Source organism: Neofelis nebulosa, chromosome 1 (genome assembly GCF_028018385.1).
Source record: "Neofelis nebulosa isolate mNeoNeb1 chromosome 1, mNeoNeb1.pri, whole genome shotgun sequence".
Classification (NCBI taxonomy): Eukaryota; Metazoa; Chordata; class Mammalia; order Carnivora; family Felidae; genus Neofelis; species Neofelis nebulosa.
The window spans coordinates 195,642,480-195,664,517 of record NC_080782.1 but is presented as its reverse complement, the minus strand read 5'-3'; the positions used below and the strand labels follow the sequence as shown (position 1 = coordinate 195,664,517).

The 22,038-nt window shown below is 40.5% G+C and overlaps 1 protein-coding gene across 9 annotated transcripts in view; it reads right to left on the bottom strand.

Moving 5' to 3' along the window:
- The window catches only part of KLF12 (KLF transcription factor 12), a 447,719-nt gene that overhangs the window by 13,112 nt on the left and 412,569 nt on the right, over window positions 1–22,038 (bottom strand). For all 9 annotated transcript variants that reach the window (XM_058682966.1, XM_058682944.1, XM_058682929.1 and 6 more), the window contains one exon: window positions 16,927–17,084. In XM_058682966.1, coding sequence (XP_058538949.1) covers window positions 16,927–17,084 — 158 coding nt within the window. The remainder of the gene's footprint in view (window positions 1–16,926; window positions 17,085–22,038) is intronic.

Genomic DNA, 22,038 nt, shown 5'->3' with positions numbered 1-22,038 from the left:
TGGGCCCTTTCAGGATCAGGAGATCCTTTCAGAGTGAATGGCACAGACCCATTAAATCTAGAAATGCTGATGCTCTAATTGTGGGCCACAGAAAGCTCCAGGTTGTTCTGAAAGAACTCCTTTCAAGTAGAAGCCTACTGAGTGGATTAACCTAAAACCTTACCCTCTGACACATTCTGGATGTCCTACAGACAGAAAAATCTTCATTTGCAGGTGTCTATTGACCAAAGTTGAACAGAAATTAAAATAATAATAAAAATCAGCAAAACCCCTAACTGGAAAAGATTGTCTCCTCCATAGTATATCACTGGCAACTGTTAACATGCTTTTATTTACATGCCATCCCTAGACGTTTGTGACGTTTATATCACGAGCATGGGTGATAAGGAGCTGAGCTTGATATAAAATCATGTCTTCAAAAACACATCCATCTTTGGGGCACTGAGCTCAGCTAGCGGACTCAGTCACCAACGGGCATTTCTTAGCTCTCTCCTGTGTCACCAGGAACCAGCCACAGAGAGTGTAAAGTTATGAAGGAAAGAAGACAGCGTTTTCTAAATTGAAGGATGGATGGAGAAGGGTCATGTGTGTCCGAATCCCCTTGCCGTTCCAGATGGAGTGAGGGGAAGAGGGCCCACAGCTGGGATGAGCCTGGAAAATAAGCAGAGGCAAGGAGGACACAGGGGCTTCTATTTCATCTCAGGAGGGATGTTAGAGGTTTGGATGGCCTGCCTTGGGGACACTTTCTTGTCTCAGGTGCTCTCTGGACTTCCTTGCACCTCCAAAGTAGGCACTTCATATTCTCTAATTTCTTCCTCACAGTTATAATAGTCTTACTTTCATTTTGGCTGTTGAATTATGGCATTTATGTCCTTTACACTTGAAAATCTATAGCAGAGGGTGGTAAACTGTGGTTCCCCGGCTAAATCCGGTCTTTGGCCTGTATTTTGTGCAAACTTTGAGCTTACAATGGCTTTTACACTTGTACGTGGTTGAAAAAAATCAAGAGCACTATTTCATGGCACATGAAAATTACATGCAATTCAAATTTTAATGTCCATAAATAAGTTTTTATTGGAACACAAATCATGTTCATTTGTCTACATATTGGTTATGGCTGTCTTCCAGTGACTGCAGAATTGAGCACTGCAAGAGAGAATAATGTAATAAAGCATCTAGGCCTGAAATGCTTAGAATATTTACTATCTGGCCCTTTACACAAAGTTTACTGATCCTTGATGTTAGGAAGGCACCTGAACTTTGCGTAGGCTTCCTGATTACATTAACTTACTGACTTGGGGTATATAATGCACACTGTTAATTTGGGATGGGTGGGTGAGGGACTATTTTGGCTATAGAATAATCACTTACTCTCCATTAAGGACCCCAACTAAAATTCTAACAGCACACTCAGTAATAAACACATGATATTTCACACCACATACTCTGAGAGTTCTGGATTGAGTGACTCTCTGAAAAGGCTCACCCAATCCAATCTGAGTTTTAAAAATATCTTTAGGGTCTTTTCTGCTCATTAAAAAATGAGGAGGGTCTTCCTATGAGAGTCAGGATGGGGTAGGGTCAGGCATGTGTCTGTAAACTTTACAGAGATTCCACAGTGTAGAACAGTGATTCTACATGATGATGGAGGCTCCTCTCCAATCCCTTTCACTACAGTCATCTTACAAGGCCATTGTGAACCATGATGAGTTTCTATGACTAGCTACTGAGTCTGGGGGAGAGAACACTGATAGGGAAGGATCAGAAAGTAGCTTAGCTGTTTGGCATCGTTCCTGACATGGCTATTTTAGGGGGTGGGGCACGGGGAAGGCAGTAACTGGTAGCAAGGATTTCTGTGAGCCCACAGACTTGGAGCAGGAAAACTTTGTGCAAAATCTGAGAAGTATTCTGTGAGGTGGAATCAAAGCACAATCAGTGATCATGAAAGACAAGGCTGGGTGAAATGGGTGCAGTGAGTCAAAAGGCACAAATGTCCAGTTAAAAAATACGTCATGGGGATGTAATGGAACAGCAGGTGACTGTATTAGAGAATACTGTATTATATATTTCAAAGTTGCTAAGAGAGTAGATCTTAATGAAAAGTTCTTGTCATGCAAAAAAGCCATCTGTATCTCTGTGTTGATAGATGTTAACTACACTTACCGTAGTGATACCTTCACAACATATACAAATATCGAATCATGTTGCATACCTGAAACTGGTTTAATATTGTATGCCAATTATATCTCAAAAAGAAAAAGGAAGTCAAGGAAAAGGTCTCAAAAATACAAGAGGCAGACATGTCCCTACTCTTGAATAAAACCAATGAAAATGATAAAAGTTTTTAAGTTATTAAGGGCTAGGTGATGAATGAAGGCATATAATGAAGAATGCAAACCTTCTCTGCTCGGCAGTGGGGAGGGAGAAAGTGTATCAGAAAATAGTAAACTTAATTGAGCAATAAGTGAGTTTTTTCTTGAAAATTTCTTATAAAAGGTATACTTTCTTTTTAATATCCATGAAAACTTAAGCATAATATTCTTTGCCCCTATTGCCTCATTAATAAAATTAGAGTTTGAGTATTTTCTCTCCATGCTTAAAAAAAAACAGAAGGGAAAAAGAAAACAATAAAAAGGAAAAAAAAATTAGAGGCAAGCTATAGGGGGTGAGAAGAGGAGATGGCTATTCTGATCAGGCAGAGAGCTGGCTTCTGCCCTTCACTCCAGAGAGACCTAGGTTTTCATAAGAGACTCTTAAGTACAGAGAACAAACTGAGGGTTGGTGTGGGGGTGGGGGGAGGGGAAAATGGGTGATGGGCACTGAGGAGGGCATTTGTTGGGATAAGCACTGGGTGTTGTATGCAAGCGATGAATCACGGGAATCTACCCCCAAAACCAAGAGCACATTGTATACACTGTATGTTAGCTAACTTGACAAAAAATTATATTTAAACCCGTAAGAACAAAACTCATATATATTAGCAAAAGAGAGAGGGAGGGAGAGAGGGAGAGAGAGAGACCTAGGTTTTGATTATACCTGCCCAGGGCCTAGCATTTTATTAAAAACAAAATCAATAAATGTTCTTTTTGGACTAGTCAGTTCCAGAAGTAGATAGAAGAACAATTTTAGTGGCCACTGCATTGTATTAAACTCTGTATTTTATTTTATGCTTGTGCTTTAAAGCAATTTAAAGGATACAGTCTTGTAAGCAAATTAGGGTAACAGAAACTTCATGATATGAGGAAAAGCTTATTAAAATGATAAATACGTTTGTAAGAAATATTGTAGCATGCAGACATGAGCCCTGAAAGGATATAATGAACAGACAGAATCTTTCTTCCATCCTGTCTTCTTTCCTCCAAAATCTTGCTGCAAAGTAGAAAACTAAATTTACTAAGAAGTTAGTGGTAGGCACAGAATAGGGAGTGTATGTCCCATGACAATTTTCCTATGGAAAGCGTTGGCTTGGACAATGAAAGGAGTCAGGCATCTCCCTGGGTCTATGCTTCTATTGTACACAGCTGCTGTGCATCAGGAGGATGATGGGGAGAGTAAACACGATTTCCAGTAATTTCTTCAGGAATCGTGAACTGTCCTTACACTCATTTGAATTAGATTTCTGCAAATGTGTTATTCAGAACTGTTTTCTCTAGAAATAAGCTAAAAAGAAAAACAGCATGCCCACCTTCTTCCTTCTTTTGTCTAACTCACAAGTACACTTTGAATCCCTAGTGGCAAAATCTTTGAAAGAATAGTTAATATTTTTCAAAAAAAAAAAAAAACCTGTAAGTTTTGATTCCACCATCAGATCACCTGTGATTTTTGTTTCTTCTCCTCATCCCATGAAATAATGAAATGACAGAAAATGACATGGTACATGTCATTACCAATAAGTCATAGTTTAGATGATTTTTCTTTGCTAAGTTGAGACATTAAGCTAGTTTAAGAAAAACTGAAGGACATGAACTAGGTAATTAATTGGTAGCTTAATCCCATGCCATACCTTGGGGAGTTTACTAACTTTCAGGTCTTCAGTTCTGAAGCGTGAAGTTCTCCATGTCCCATGACAAATCCAAGCCATTTCCACACTTTGTATTTGAAAAAAAAAAGAATGCGGCTATTTCTGAGCACAATCAGTCCTCCTCTGTTGTTTAAAAAACCTGGACTAAACTATGAAAACCTCTGAAAAAGGAAAATGTTAACCAAAACGAATAGCAAAAAAGCTTCTATTTTTTAAAGTGGAACAGTCCTATAAAGAGTAAACAGAGAGAAAAAAAAAAAAAAAAAAAGAACCAGGAAGGGGGTTTGTTAAGTTTTGTTATGAAACACTCTTTTTAACTCCGCTTTCAGAGTTCAAGCTAAATACAATTTTATATGCGTGTGTGTGCGTGTGTGTGTGTATTCACAGGCGTTATTTAAACAGAAGTCTAATTAAGTGTCCTGAGAAAATGAAAACTCACGTCAGGGTTTTCTTCTTGAAACAGTCAACAAAACTGATTTATTATGAGAACCCCTGTCTCTTTCAATTTTGGTTAAAGAAAAGGATTAAGAGTCACTAAATGCACTTCCATGACATTTACCCAGCAGAAGCATAATAAAGTCTAAAGAAAACACCAGGTCTTGAATGGATTCCCAAAACCCACGAAACAAAAATAACTTTTTCAGGTACCTCCCATCTTCCCATCTGAAATGCTGAAAGGTAAATGTGTACTGAGACAAAAGACAGGTGCCCTTTCATATTAAAATGACGTGTAAGCAATACACATAAGAGGAATGTGCAGTTTGAAAAGTCTGGGTCAAACAAAACACCCATGTTCTCACATCAGCTACTCTCTGCTATTTTCTCAAGCAACTGAAAAGGAACACCTTTTGCAGCAGGAAGCACAGGCATTTTTTTTTTTTTTTTTTTTTTTCAGTTCAGAAGTGCATTTCTGAAATGTGTCCCTGTTTAACTTTTATGAAGTTATGGGGCCCCAGACGCTGACAAATGAGCTTCATTACACTCAAGGCTCAACATATTTGCTGTGACAATCTGTTTCACTTGAGGAATGGTATTTGCATATGACGGGGAGGGGGGGGGGGAGCAGAATCAAGATTCCTATCTTGTCTTCTGGTTTCTATTACCTTAGTTCATAAAAGTTCACACAATTTTAGATCTGGGAGGAAATTAGGTGCTCTTAAAATGAGGAAACAGAAACCTGGAGCTGAGATTACAAGGCTCTTGACTTGTCCTCAGGGTGGACCAGGCTGCCTTCCTTATTGGTGGTGTTAAGGTGGCCTGAAATAGCATAGGCTTTGAAATCGGGCAGAAAGCCTGCTCAGATGCTGGCTCAGTCATCGATCTGCAATCAGATCTCAGGCTAGAGCGTTGGGCTTTCTGAAACATCGCCTCCCCATCTGTAAAATGGAAACACTGTTCCTACACTCGGGAAACTAAAAGTACACATGGCATGTGCCTGAGAAATGACAGGTGCTCAATAAAATATTTAATTTTATAGTTATGAAATTCAAGGTTTTTCTGTTTTTGCTAGGAAATATAAATTATAAAGTTAAAAATAGATCCTGTTTGCTGTGTTTCAAAAAAAAAAAAAAAAAAAGAAGAGTTTTCTGGTAATTGGATGCCAATCTTGATCTTGATTTTCCTAACATTTTAATTATAAAACTACGAACAGAACAATGTAGTATCTTCTAATTTAGTATTTTATAATTTGTTTGATCCATTTGATCTTACCAACTCAATTAAACACGTAATCAATGTTAGTCTCTGCCCCACTGAATTGTCTGGACTAAATTAAGTGTCTTTTTTCATTATGTGTAAATGAGACAAAGTGGATTTGTTCTTTCTTCCCCATGCAATTCCATAACGCATATCTTTGATGAAAACAATATTTGCCAAAGCATATAGCACTTTCCACACACAGCACTTTGTTCTAAGAGCTTTACGGACATACGCTTTGCAGTAACCAACTCCATTTCACCCCGAGTTGGTATGTGATAGAGGTAGGATTTGAATTCTGGGAATCGGATACTAGAGCTCACAGGGGTTTTTTTGTTGTTGTTTAATGTTCATCTATTTTTGAGAGGCAGCACATGTGGGGCAGGGGCAGCTAGAGGGGGACAGAGGATCTGAAGCAGTCTCTACGCTGACAGCAGCGAACCTCACGGACCGCAAGATCACGACCCAAGCCAAAGTTGGACGCTCAACCGACGAAGCCACCCAGGTGCTCCAGAGCTCACAGTTTTTTTGTTTTTTTTTGTTTTTTAATTTTTTAACGTTTTATTTATTTTTGAGACAGGGAGAGACAGAGCATGAACAGGGGAGGGTCAGAGAGAGGGAGACACAGAATCCGAAACAGGCTCCAGGTTCTGCGCTGTCAGCACAGAGCCTGACGCGGGGCTCGAACTCACAGACCACGAGAGCATGACCTGAGCCGAAGTCGGCCGCTTAACCGACTGAACCACCCAGGCGCCCCGAGCTCACAGTTTTAACCTCTCCTCTATATTGCCTCTCAACGCTTTAAGTCACTGCTTTAATAAACCAGGATATCTGGTCAGAGCCGGATGTGCAGATTGAAAATGTGAATTAGTACTTGTAGGACAATGTGTTAACACAGGGACTAGCTAGCCCTTCTCATCCAGAAATCAAATATAAATGACCTAAAATATCCTATAATAAAAACATACTTTACTGAAAGTAAAATGTTCAGGGTCTAAGGGTAATACTTTATTTGGCTATTCTGAGTTTATTTTTCCATGTAGTGACAATATTTATTTTCCTATGTTTCTGGTTACATTTTCCTTTTAGTTTCTTTTGCAGAGAGTTCTTCCTTTACCCGTCCCTGAAATATTTACCAAGATTTTGACTCTGACTTCTTCTTGCCTGCATCAGTTCTCCTTGGCTCCTATGGCTTCCACCACGACTCGTACGGAAAAGATTCCTAAGTCTCTACATCTCAGTCTCTCTCCTAAGCACTACAGAGAGATCGACCACAGAGGTGGTAGTCCAAAGGTTATTTCAACATGACCAAAACTTTACTCAGCAGCTACCCCCTAAAAAAGACCAGTTTCTCCTTCTGCTTTGCTCTCTGGAGAAAAAGGCAATCCTACCTACTCGGGTGTCAAGTCATAAAGTTCTCTAGTTGGAGGGATTTCTTGGATTTTTCTGCCTGCTTCGACCTGATCATTACACCTGCCAGCTCTGCCTTCCAAATACCTGTCCAGCTGTCCTCTCCAGTTTACCCCCCAGTTGTGAGCGGCCTTTCTTTAGGTTCTTGCCACCTTCCACTGACACCAACTTTTAATGGTTCTGTGTCCCTGTCTCATGTCCTACCCTCTCCAATAACATCTGCAATACATTGAAAGAAAATGTTCTCAAAGACAATCTGATCACTGGCTGCCCGGTACCCTGGACACGCCCATGTTAAACTCTCCTCACACCCCACTGTGACTGCTGGTTTTACTGTCTGTCCGCCCCTCAGCGGTTGAGCCACTGAGGGTGGCTTCAAGCTTTCTTCACTACCGTATCCCCAGGGCCTAGGGCAGCAGCTCCTTGCTGGTAATTGTTGCTTAAATGAATGACACTATTTTCATTCAAATAGCTCACATTCCCTTAAAATATAACTTGCCACAGTTAACTTAAGAGAGGGTTAAGGGAGGTGCCTGGCTGGCTCAGTTGGTGGAGTGTGCAACTCTTGATCTCAAGAGTTCGAGTCTCATGGCAGGTGTAGAGCTTACTTAAAAAAATGAGCAAAATGGGGCGCCTGGGTGGCGCAGTCGGTTAAGCGTCCGACTTCAGCCAGGTCACGATCTCACGGTCCGTGAGTTCGAGCCCCGCGTCAGGCTCTGGGCTGATGGCTCGGAGCCTGGAGCCTGTTTCCGATTCTGTGTCTCCCTCTCTCTCTGCCCCTCCCCCGTTCATGCTCTGTCTCTCTCTGTCCCAAAAATAAATAAAAAACATTAAAAAAAAAAAATTTTAAATAAAAAAAAAAAATGAGCAATCTATGTTGCAAGGCGGAGAGCCACTGCTAGCATTCTACTCATTCTACCATCTTTTCTATTCTAATGAGTTAGAGTATATATTTTTGAGAAGGAAAATAAGTTTGGGAGATTTTATCTAAAACTAGTGCTATTTATGGGGCGCCTGGGTGGCGCAGTCGGTTAAGCGTCCGACTTCAGCCAGGTCACGATCTCACGGTCCGTGAGTTCGAGCCCCGCGTCGGGCTCTGGGCTGATGGCTCGGAGCCTGGAGCCTGTTTCCGATTCTGTGTCTCCCTCTCTCTCTGCCCCTCCCCCGTTCATGCTCCGTCTCTCTCTGTCCCAAAAATAAATAAACGTTGAAAAAAAAAAAATAAATTAAAAAAAAAATAAATAAATAAAACTAGTGCTATTTAAAGGGTTGGTCTACAAATATCTCATTTTAAACCTGTGAAATTACTAACATGACCTGTGAGTGAGCCTTCTATTTTGCTACTCAAATGAGCATTAATTATTGTAATCTTTAAAACAATGTATGTACTTTATAATTCTTTCTATTCTTAGTTATGAAGATTTTTTATTGAATTATCATAAGTAGAATAAACATTATTTTTTATATATTCTTTAGTGGTGGGTATATTTTCTGTAAAAATACAGCTCCTCATTACCTTTAATCGTTCCATTAAACCCACCAATTTTGTATCAGTAATAGTTAATTTTGCCATTCAGGATAAGATGACCCAAACTCACAATCTAGCCATTCTTCCATAGAACACAAGAAAGTACAAGGGCTGGGAAAATTATTATCCCACTCCTGCCTACAACACAATTTTCATTGGTATCTGGATAAAATAAACCCAAAAGTAGGGGCACCTGGGTGGCTCAGTCGGTTAAGCATCCGACTTCGGCTCAGGTCATGATCTCACAGTCCGTGAGTTCGAGCCCCACATCGGGCTCTGTGCCGACAGCTCAGAGCCTAGAGCCTGCTTCAGATTCTGTGTCTCCCTCTCTCTCTGACCCTCCCTCGTTCATGCTCTGTCTCTCTCTGTCTCAAAAATAAATAAACATTAAAAAAAAAAATAAAAATAAACCCAAAAGTAAAAGAAGGAAAATGCAGAGCGTGGTCATAAGATGCCTAAATACAGTAAGTACAGCACTGGTACCCGCATTCAGATCATTAATCTGATTCAGATTCAGATTCAGATCAGAACCTTATCAGGTTCAGCATGCTTCCACATGGTAACTCTCCAGGACAGGTTAGAGTAACTCCTCCATAAATGAAAACAAGTACAACTTTCACAGCACTTTGTCATCCATCCAGATTATTCCAGTTCCTTTTTACAGACGGCACTTGAATGCCTGCTCGCTGGGGTAGGTGGTTTTCACCACACCCGTGCCATCAGGACCCATCACCCTGGCTGTGCTGCTGTGGAAACTTGTATCAAGCTCACTCAAGGCTTTCCTATCCTGTTTCACACCAGCAGATATTTGCAGACATGGCTGTCTCCCCCACCACACTTAAAACTCCTTGCCGTCCACATCTTCACAGCATACCCATGTGCACAGTGCACAGTGCTGCGCACTGCACAAGTACTCAGAAGCTGCCTATTTATTAATGCTTCTGGTCCTGCCTTCTCACTGGCTTTCTAACAAAGTAACATTTTAATAGACTCCGAAGAATGATCAGTTCACATTAATGAAAAGCTTTAAAAATATGAAGTCACTTGTTATCTTATTACTTCAAAGCACCTGAATGACAGTCGCTAAACAGGTACCTAGGTAGTGCTGGCCAGACATGCATGAGAATGTGGCTTGAGTGGTGAGGCTGGCAGGTTATCAGCAAACCTGCCTGAGAGTGGGTGTCGTGACAACAGCACAGGTTCTAGAGAAACTGGTGTTTGAATCCCAGCTCCACTGCTCAGCCACTGCTGATAGTGGGTAAGTACTCTCACCTTTCAGGGAATTTAGAGATACAATTAGAATAGGGAATAGGGAAGGCACTACTCCTAGGGCTGAGCACAGTGCCTGGGATCTGGCAGGTCCTCAGGAAATGCCACCTCTCTCCCATCTGTGGTCTCCATGTCTGTTCATAGCATTTCCCCCTCCTAACCACACACACTGGCGGTCTTCAAAGCCTCCCTCTCCTTCCCCTCCTGTCCAATCAGATGCCAGGCCCTGTTGTTTCTACTGCCACAGTGTTTCCCACATACCCTCCTTTCTGTGTGACACAGAGATGCCCCAGCGCTCTAGGGTCATGGAAGGTTCTACCTGCCTAGGGAAGGAGGGTAGTCAGATGGCTTAACAGACAAGGGGACACTGAGATAAGTGTTGAAAAATTAATAGCATTTCTACCAAAGCAGGAAGAAAGGAGGCCCCTCAGGCAGGCCATTTCAGGTAGGAGGAAATGTGTGAATGAGCTCCACACACTGAGCACAGTTGGAGAGCTATTCCTTTGTTTGCCTGAGGAAAGGGGGAGATTGGGATTAGGGTCAAGCAAACGAGGTTTAACAGGAGTCAGAGGAGAAGGGCCTTATGTCGGAGTAAAAAGGTGTCCCCAAACTCCCTGGCCATCATAGACAGCTCCTATTGCGTTCTATTGTCCTTTTGCTTGGACCTTTATTATAGGGCTTTGCACACTTGACCTCTGTTATGACTATCCATGCAACTCTTATCTAGTACACTTAAGGGCAAGTTCATTGAAGATGGGGGCTTATGCCTCCTTCTGCCTTTTTCAAGATAAAAATCTATACTGCCTTAGACGTGGAAAATGCTCAATAAACATGGGTCATGTTGAATCTGTTTTGTACATATGCTTTTTGTACATATGCTTCTTGACATAGTTACAAATGAAAACTATGTTTTACTAAGTATTATATATATATTCCTTATAGGATTATTTACATTATCATTTTATCAAAATGATGATAAAGAGGACTTATTAAGTAACAGCTTTCACTCAACTTTTTCTGAATCACAAAATTTTAAAATTAGGAGAGTCTGAAGTACAGAGATGACATTATTATAGCTGCTTATGATGACTGTATACTAAATGATGCACACTTTTTTGCCTTGAACCTATGATTACAATAACAACATATACCCACGTCAATATTCATACGTACACAATTTCAATTCAACAAATAATTCTTGAGCCCTTGAGATGTGTTAGTCACTGTATTTACTGGGGATATAAAAATAATGCCCCCTATGGTAATTATGCAACAATGGGCTACGTTTATGGTCAGAGACAAAAATGAAACAGAAAACCTGAGACTCACAGAGTGAAGTGAATCTCTCAGTTAGGGGCCAAGGACAGATTCAGACTGTTGTCTCCTGACTTCAATTTAGTTCTATTTCTATTATAGTTTCCTATTTCTCAGCAAGTACCAATGTGCTCATACTTGTGAGCTGTTTGCCTGAGACTTACCAACAACTTGTTGGGAAAGGATTTGTGCCTGAAAAATGTTGGTTAGCTCTTCAGTGATTAATGATCTTGGCATCACTAAACCCTATGCTTTATCTAACAACAAATCTAGACAGCGGACCTGACACAGAGCTTTATACGAATGAGTTATTTAATTAATGAAGATAGATGTGAAAATCTAAGCAGCATCCCACTACCTGATCTGGCAACTACAAGACCTCTGAACAAAAGGCCACTAAAGTGCACAGCTGTCACAAAACTCACGAATGTCTTTGTAGGAATATCATGAACCCATTTCGAAATCTCACGCAGTTAAACCCGATGTCAAATTAGAAGCAAGAAATGTAGGAATAGCAGTGAAAAGTGATGAGGCAAGTAAGAAAGGTGAAAAAGCATGGAATCCGCAAGCATTTAGCATAGATGTTGTGTCTGAATGTGTGTGCATGCACACATGTGTGTTCTCCAAATGCACAATCATTATCTGATGTTAATTATAGAATGATATTAATTACAAAAGCATCATCCCTCAAGGGAAGAGGTAAATAATGTATCATTGCCTTCATCTGTGGAGGTAGGGAAGGACACATTTTATAGACTTAAATCGCAATTGGTTAATAATTTTAAAGCATCCATATAAGTTAATTTCTTTGATGTGTAAAATTCAGACATGAGTTACTTCTGATAAAGCCAGATAGATAAGAAATGTGATTGCTTTACATTTACTGATGATTAAAATTCAGGCAGATAGTTTTCATATGCATTAAAATGAATATTGGACAACACGGCTAAATGAGGCTCACAGACTTACTGGAGAGTAGGATATCGAGTTGGAGTATAAAGTATTCCCAGATTCATTTGAAACTGAGCATTTTTATATGCTAAAATTACTTTTTAAAAAGTCTGGCTTAAAAAGTATCTTTACATTTTCTTTCCTTTGTTCATAAGTAAATTGCAATATTCTGCAGAACAGTGATAATGACGTCATGTTCCACACACCACCAGAGGGTTCCAGGGGACCCTCAGACCCTTTTAGAGTAGACCGAACAGCTGGTTGTAGTGCACCATCTAGTGGCTGAAGGAATCACAGATGCCTGAATGTTTCTTGTACTGCATTTTCGAAACACTATGATATATTTAGAAAATAAGAGAATTGTAAATAGCAATTCCAGATTTGTAAGACTATTTCCCTCTAAAACTTATATTTAGATCATTTAATAAGTAATAAAATTCTTGACATGAGGGAAAATCATAGTAACATGCTAGTTATGTATAACAAAGGCTTAGATGGCCATTAATTTAATTATACTGCACATTCATTTTAAATACACTGTCCACTGCTTCACGTAGAGGAGACACAATCTATACCAGTGAAGGGGAACAATGTACCTGCTGACAGGATTGCTGTATAGGATTGCTGAGATACAGTTTTTTCCTCTTTTTTACTGTGCCTTAAACAATTTACCACAGGCAAGTGTTAGTAAAGGCATTTAAAAATGGTTGGGCAAGTATTTATGTTATTATCTAAACTGCACAGTCATGACAATATACTTACATCATTTTTAAGTTTAAAAAGGCATTCTGCAGAATTTCTCTTTTTACTCTAAATCGCTATTATCTAGAAAATGTTCCTCTTTTCTACCAATGTGTTCAATTTACTGCGTGAGTCCTAAATAGATGACTGGTCATGTGCTAATAATGCACAAAAGATCAAGTGTTAAAGGTAAAATTAATGTGACTTTATCAAAGAAAATTTCTCAGGGCTACTCGCTCACCTCCTATAGCGTGCGTAGATCTTATAAGTCATGTTATAATCCCACACGCCACATTCATTGTGATTGGTCACACACAAATAACTTACTCAATGTGCCTGGAGCAAAGGTAAGGCTAAGATATTTGTTAAAAGCAAAGCAAGCCAACCTCAATCCCTATACAGCTAGTGTTGATTTCATCTTGAACGCAAAGTTGAGAAATCTCGCATAGAATTATAAATCAGAAACAAGTATGGGCTCCCTCTGAACCAAGTGGCAGTAAATCAACCAAATCCCATTCTTTCTTTTTAGAAGTACTATTATTTGCTAATGTAGGAGGCTATGTCTCGCAGAGTAAGAATCTCCTTGTGAAGTCGATGAATGGATTTGGGATGCCTTGGTTTGGAGCAGGGATTTCACAAGGACATCCTGATGTAGCTGTGAGACCAAGAAAGACGGGTTGGAGGTAGGACGATTAGCTGGATGTTTAGCTATTCGTTAATGAATTAAGACCCACTTGGACGGAAGTCTCTAAGATCAGATCTCAGGGCTTTGTCCTTGAACCTGTCCTACTTAATACCTGGCAAATATGGAGAAGCTGAAGGACAGAACTAAAATACTAAATGCAAGGCGGGCAGGGAGAGAGTTCAATGTCATTTCAACTTATTGGGAGAATGGGCCCCAATATCAAATGGATATAGAATAATTATTTTCCAGACTTGAAAGGGCAGGTGCAGCCCTCAGAATACCAATTCTGTCCTGTATCTCCTACAAGAGATCAGCCAGCCTGCAGTGAAAAGTGTCCAGGGAGAAGAAACGCACTACTCCCAAGGGAGCCATCCCTTGAGGGACAGGTCTAACTACAAACACAACATTGAATGTTCAGGTTTAAAAAAAAAATTCTTAAATTTTTTATTTATTTTTGTGAGCAAGAGAGACAGAGTGTGAGTGGGGGAGGAGCAGAGAGAGAGGGAAACACAGAATCCGAAGCAGGCTCCAGGCTCTGAGCTGTCAGCACAGAGTCCAATGTGGGGCTCAAACTCATGAATTGTGAGATCATGACCTGAACCAAAGTTGGATGCTTGACTGACTGAGCCCCTGAATGTTTAGGTTTTAAAAGAAACCAGTTATAGGTACAAGGGATGGGCAAGATGTAGTGTTCAGCACATTTTGATTTAGCTGACTTAAGAAAGAGAGTCAACTGCCAGAAGACTTAATACACTTTTTGCATTTTAAAACCTCTTTCCTCCATTTGTGGTGTGAAAATTTTAAAAGACACAGTGACGCGTTGGAATACAGCTAGAAAGACGTGGCTGAGATGACTGAGGACACCTGGTTTGGAGAAATGAAGATGCAAGTGGTTGATGGTGGGGTTTCGAGGGGCACCAGGGCCAGGAAGTGGAAATGAGAACATGATAATTGGAGCTATTCCATTTACCCAGGAAGTACTGAGAGCCGAACAGTGTCATAACAGGCAATTCAATACCGTATGAGGGGAGGACTTGGTCCTCAGAAATGTCACCCAACTTGTCTTGCAGAAGAATCAACCGTCTGCCACTTGGAAGTTACTAAAAATCACTGCTACGGGAACAATACTTGACCAGGAGACACCATTATACAAAGGAGGTAACGACAGCTGCAACCACCTGGAGTTGTGACGATCCAATAAAAGAAAAGATGTGTGCGTGTGCAGAAAACTGCATCGGAATGACTTGTTCTTTGTAAGAGATGACACCCAAGGGATTCCCCTAGTTAGGGAACAAAGTAGACTCTGTGGCGTACAAGGTCCATTTGGACCCTAGGAGTCTATGATTTCATCTTATTAATAACCCAAGCTAATTAATTCTGCTTCAACATTCAAAGTTTATAATGCTTTGAATTATACATCATGTCTCCCCTACCTTCATAGTCTATGTCAAATCCCTTAATGCCATGAAGTTAGATCCTTTAATAGTACCTAATTAAACCACTTCCTCTTGTTCACTGTTCATCATTCGGATAAATGGAATAGAGACGTCTGTGTACAAATGACGTTAATATGTATTTCAGTATGCTTGAGGAAAATAGAAATAACTTGAAATATATGGTGGTTTACTGTAGACAGACCCTTCTTTTTTTTTTTAATAGTAGAAATGCTCCCTTTAAAACTCAGTATTATGACCTGATCATACTTAACGACTATGATTTATGTTCATTATCCACGGACAGGATGGAACATGCTTATTTGATTTTCATGTTTTTATATTCATTCTTTGCCTAAATGGTAAAGAAACGGATTCAAAAATAATGTCTAAGAAATGAAATAAAAACCTCTCCTGGGGAAGCTCGGAATCAATGGAGAGGCAAGAATCTGGAATTAAGTACAAAAAGGAAAAGGATTGGGAACAGGGATGAAAGATGAGGAGAAGTATGTAAAATATGCTGAATTATTGGAAGTATTAAAAGTATATGTTATATGTTAGATGAGCAAAAGTAAGCTTCAGATTCTACAATGCTTTTTTGACCTCAGCAAGCCTCCTATGCCATAACTTCATCACACACACACAGACACACACACACGATGCCCGGTCTCAGTGTTTGCAGAGTCATGGAGCAGATTCTGTAAAGTACCTTTGGAAACCATCTAATACCATGAGTAAATAAATGGCAAAGAATGCTGGCTTAAATGATTTTGCTACCTCAGCTGGGAAATGGTTTTCATAGTGTGGTTATTTTAATATATTTGAGATGGCAATACTATTCACACAGCCCAATGGGAGTCTGTTACACTTGAAGTTTCCAGTTAGAGGCAGGTGCTGGTGTCTGATTCCTGTTGAGGAGAGTCACTGGACTCCCCTTACTCCACATGTAACATGTTGCTACCAGGAATTTCCAGGAATGTGTGTGAATGGGTTTCCCTCTTCTACCTGCTTCTTTGAGCTTCACACATTCTAGTCACCACTTTTCCTAGAAATGGTAGTGTAACTGTGGGGCCCTCCTTATACCTCCAGTCTCTTCCCAGAGCTTTCCGCCTTCCACTCGTGGCTCCCAACAGGATTCAGGAGCCAAGGAAGCCAGGGGATGCCAGCTAAGGGACACACAAGGCAGAGGATGGAAGGGGTGGGTGGATCAATACATGGACGGGTGGAGAGGGCGACGGCTGGGGGATGGGTGGGTGTGTGGATGAGTGGATGGTGACAAAGTCAGTAAATCATATGTGGTCTCAATTTCCTAAAATTCCTCTCTCTATATCCACAATGCCAGTGAGATGAAATGGAATCATGTGGAAATATTTTTTAAACTCTTTACAGTGCGATGTGTATGTCGATTTATTTTATTTTTTTGGTTTACTTATTGGGTTATCTGGGGGACGAGACCGGGGGGAGAAAAGCGTGATCTAAGTGGTGGTTAAAATGCTAACTTTAAGAAAACAGAACAATTTTGTTCAGCTTGTTCTTCAATGTGCTTTGTGGATATTTTAAACCCGCTAAACTAGACAGTGATTAAGTGGCAACACTGATCATAGAAGAAGGCTAGATCCCTGTGTCATACCATCGTAAACCTCCTTAAGACACAGAAGACTTCCTTCATTGGTTGCTAAAGTTCACTAAGACTTAAACCTTTTTCAGCTGAGAGAGGGGATCATTCCACTCAGAAAGGAAGCCAATTTGAGGTGGCTGGGTAAGAAGCAACACAGCAGTCCAGCACGCTCACGACCCCGGAAGCAATCAGTGGCCCCCTCGGGATTTTCACTGACACCCCCCCCCCCCCACCCCAGTGAGAACCCCTGTAACACGGTACCTGTATGTGTCCTTCGGTGAGCCTTCAGGTGAGAACTTTTTGTGTATACTTTGTTGCATCCCTCAAAGTCACATCTGTGGATGCGCCGTTTTCTGGAGTCTGGGGATTCAGACCGTCTCTGGCGTCTTGTGCTCTCAATACTAAATGGTGAAATTGAACTGGAAAAAGAAAAACCGGAGTTAAGTGGTGAGAAACACACAGCACTCTGCTTTGTTCTAGTGGCATGAGACCTCCGTCTCATGGTCTATAGCCTCATATAAACTCGAGGCCCCAGGTCCCCACTTCCCACTGTCACTCTCTTGGACATATTTTCTTAATCTCGAAGACAGTCAGCTTGACCTATTTCTGATGAAACGCTCCTCTAGAGAGAAAGCTATGCTAAAACAACAAGACCAAAACAAAAACTGAGTGAAAGCAGTGGTAGGGATCCTTGTTATCAAAAGAAACAATCTGGAACTTCCGAATGACACTTACAGACAATATTTTTGGAAGCCCTGCTATAGACAGACAAAATGAATGCATTTAATAAGGAACACAAGGGTCTGAATTGCACGTGAAAACATATAAAATTGTGTAAAATCACAAGGTACATCTCAAAACAAGTGAGGTCAGGCTGAAAGAAATGACATCAGTACGTCAATAACATGACTCACGACGAGCTATTTCTGTTCACTAACATGCACCTGACATTTAACTTTTCCAGTTGGTGGTTTTTCATGGTGAGGAATAAAGTACATTGTATTTAAAGATTAGCTGTACCACCATTATGAGAAAGTTTTAACTATGAAATTTGGCCCTGACTTGCACGTTGTTTAATCTTCATGCCACAGTAGAAAAACAGGATTAGTTTGTAACGTCAGGTAATTGATTAACATGTACTTCTTCAAACCTTAATCTCTTTTGCTTGAGGTAGAAACGAAGAATATGACTAATCGTCTTTAGTTATCCATGGAGTTCTTTACTATTATTATGAAATACAACACAAAAGCAATCATCCGTATTTCTACCACACAAAATTTACCACTGTTAATATTTTCTTCCAGCTTTTTCGTGTCTTGACGCTTTTTAAAATTCATTTTTATTAGTAAATCACCTCTTTTTAAAAAGCTGAATGACTCTGAGCAAGAGTTCTTTGAAGTGAAGTTGAAGCTTTACCTAAGAAGATCACAGATGAAGACTGACCCCGCCTTTGTCTTCCATCCGCTTCCTCTCTGCGTAAACTTCTGCTACCAGTTTTCTCGGAATTCTTCCAATTCTTCCAAATGATCCTTACCTATACATATCTACAGTCATAGAAATTCATAATGTTGCTTGGTTTTTTAAGAGCCGTGTAAATATCATGTTGTTCACATCATTTTGCAAAGTGCTCTACACTTGCCTTTTCTTCACTCAACATGAAGCATTTGAGATTATCCACGCTGATGCCAACACTGGAGTTTATACTTGTAGTGCTATGTACCACCACGCCTCTAGTCTAAGATATCTTCCTTTTATATTTAAAAAAAACTTTTTAATTAAAAAAAATTTTTTTTTTACATTTATTTATTTTTGAGAGACAGAGAGAGACAGAGCACAAGTTGGGGGAGGGGCAGAGATAGAAGGAGACACAGAATCTGAAGCAGGCTCCAGGCTCCGAGCTGTCAGCACAGAGCTCCATGCGGGGCTCAAACTCACAAACCGCGAGATCATGACCTGAGCCGAAGTTGGACGCTCAACTGACTGAGCCACCCAGGCACCCCTTCTTTTTATAGTTTAATGTCTCTAAAATCAGTAGCTTCTTACAATTTGATAGCTTGTCATAGTTTAATGGCATAATTTTTTTCTTTGTTAGCAGTACGTAAGTAATGGTGCATTTTACAATATGTGGTATTTTAAACTTATTTCAGGGGTTGGTAAGATTTTTCAGTAAGTGGTTAGACGGTAAATATTTTGTCTTGACTTTGAGAGCCATACGGCATACATTTAACAAATCAACTCTGCACTTGTAGCATGAAAGGAGCTATAGACAATACATAAACAAGAGAGCATGGCTAATGTTCCAATAAAACTTTATTTACAAAACAGTGGGTTGCACTTGGGTCCAGTGGTTGACACATGACTTAGATGAAATATGGTCCAGTGAATATTTATCCCAGAATCTTAAAATCTATTTCCTAAGGGATGGACATTTAGATTATTTTTTGAAGTTTATTTATTTAACAGAGAGAGAGAGAGAGAGAGAGAGAGAGAGAGAGAGAGAGAGAGATGAGGGGGGAGGGGCAGAGAGAGAGAGGGAGAGAGAGAATCCTAAGCAGTCTCCCCACTGTCAACGCAGAGCCTGATGCAGGGCTCAAACTCATGAACCATGAGATCACGACCTGAGCTGAAATCAAGAATTGGTTGCTTAACCAACTGAGTCACCCAAGCGCCCCTAAATTGTTTCTAGTATTTCACTGTAACATTGCTCCCCAATGTTTCCTTCTATGGTAATTGCCTTTTAAGTTTTCGATGTGTCTTCTCCCTTTGACAAATAACAGGGCAGCAGCCAAAGCTTTCTATTAGTAGCTAAGACAAAATATAAGTGGTGTTTATCTACTTGTGTCTTAAAAAGTTTTATGCAAGATCTTTATTAGAAGAAAGAAAATATGGGGTGGCTTAGCCACTTTTTCCAGCTTTCCCATGAATCAATGTGGATTTGTGGTTTTCCACACAACCGACTCAGTTGTGGTGACTGGAGCCTATTGTGAAAAGAGTCAAAACAGTGTGACTGGCCTGTCCATGAAAGAACAGCTTCGGTCACTCCTGCCAAGGTACGCTCTGGCATAAGGTGCGATTCTGATGAACAAAATGGTATGTGTGACGACAGGGCAACAGTAATTCATTTCTTGGATATCAGGTCATGAAAATAAATATGGATCTTGGCACCGGGGACCTCAAAAACAGAAACTTCTGTGTTGTGATACATTTTGACGTCTTTTAAATCAAGAGAAAATGATATGGTATCTGTTTCCTTCAAATTATAACTTAAAGTTATACTTGCTACACAGTCATAAGCACCAGTTTAAATGTACCTATGCATAACCACACACATATATCGTTATGCCCGCAGTTTATTTTAGCTATTTATCTTGTGATGTATTCATGTATGCAGAGAGAAGTAAAAAAATAAATCTGAAATTAAAACCAGGTAACTACCAAGCATGTCTTTAAGGGACCAGTGGTGTAATGCTGCTTTCCAATCCTGTCAATCATGAACTATGTGGCAGGTGGGTAAGGAAAGCAGAGGCCACAGAATGGCATGATATTACTACACCAAGAGTCCTGAATTTACACCAAAATGAAGACATGTTAGGCGGATGGCCCTAATGCTAAAAACTTCACCCCCTGGTTTTTCCTCATTTAGGAAATGGCCTGTTGTAGTCCATTATGAAGAACCATCCCCTAAAGGTATCTATGCCATGAAAATAAGAAATAATTTTCAGGGCGCCTGGGTGGCTCAGTCGGTTGAGTGACCGACTTCGGCTCAGGTCATGATCTCACAGTTTTCTAATTCGAGCCCCGTGTCGCGTGGGGCTCTGTGCTGACAGCTCAGAGCCTGGAGCCTGCTTCAGATTCCGTGTCTCCCTCTCTCTCTGCTCCTCCCCCACTCATGATCTCTGTCTCAGAAATAAATAAACATTTAAAAAAATGTTTTTTAAATAAAAAAAAAAAAAGAAAGAATTTTCTAAAAAGTATGTAGAATGAAGAGCTGCACCAGGCTGAGCTGGCTTGGAAACAATATCCAGTGGGGAAAATTTCTCCTGGCTCCCCTTTTCAAATGGCAGAGGCATCCTCCGAAGATGCTGAAGAACCTTTGGCTAGGCTGTGCCTTTCAGAACCACTTGCTGTATCTCTTTGTGGAAAAGTAAGAAGTGGGGCTGGAGTAGACAGGGATCAAAAGAGCAAAATGACTTCAAAAACGCAGGAAGATGTGAGGACAGTCCCACTCCATGCAGGACCGCTGCTCTGCTGGGGCTCATGCACAAACCCAGATGGCAGGCACTGGAGGGGGAAGACAACCAGAGATTGGGGGTTGGGCGAAGCCAAGTTCGTGGCAGGAAATGGGACAGTCAAGGCACTGGTGCCAAGCATCTCTAGAGCTTAGGACACTATGAGCATTCAAGAAATGTTTCCTAAATTGAATGAATGAATGAATGAATGAATGAGTGTATTAAGTCAGGTATTCCTAATTTTTAAATTAAAATAATCATTCAATTAATCCTTACTTGGCTAATTAATCCTAACTAGGATTCTTTTATTTCAAGTCTTTGGTTAATGGTCATTCAATTCTTTACTCTTATTCTCATTTCCCTAAACTTCATATTTTTAACACGATTATGAATGGCTACTGAATATCAGAACAGTCTGGGTGACCATTAAAACCGCACATACGTAGGTGTCTCAGTTCTTTGCTCTAAGTCAAGAGAATGGCAGCATTCTAAAGCATTCCTTGCAATTAAAATTCTCAGTGGAAGCACACTGAGACCGCCCGGAACATGTCTAGGATGCTGGTGAATGAAATAAAAACCTTCCTTTTGATGCTGGTGAGCATGTATTGAACACGGGAGGGTGAACAGTGACCTTCCTCCTCAGCACTAGCGTCCTGTCCTGTCCTACTCTGAGGCTCACCAGCAGGGGCATCTGGTAACAGAACAGCTGTACTTATGCTTTGGGTGTTTCTATTCTGCCCTTTCCACGCTTTCTGAGCGATGTGCCCTTTGTTGAGAAGGCCCTTAAGGTATCCCCAAACACATGCAAATTGGTCCTGTGCTTCGAAAGTTGGTCTTGTTCTGAAGAATGGAAATGCGCAAATACACTGCAGCCTACGCCAGCACAGGATTCTTCCAATAATCCTTAGTAATAAGCTTGGTATGATGAAAATGGTGGAGGTAAAACGGTTGCCAGTGTGTTCCCAGAGACTGTACGAAAGGCATCTGCACAGTTCAAAAGAACAATAACTAAAGGCCCACTCCCTTCCCCAGAAGGTTAGACCATTTGGAGTAGTGAATGAGCGCCTGAGGGGGCCTCACAGGCACTGCGTTGTAATAATTAGATCTACAGAGAACAAATGAGTGAATCATGACTTCGGTTGCA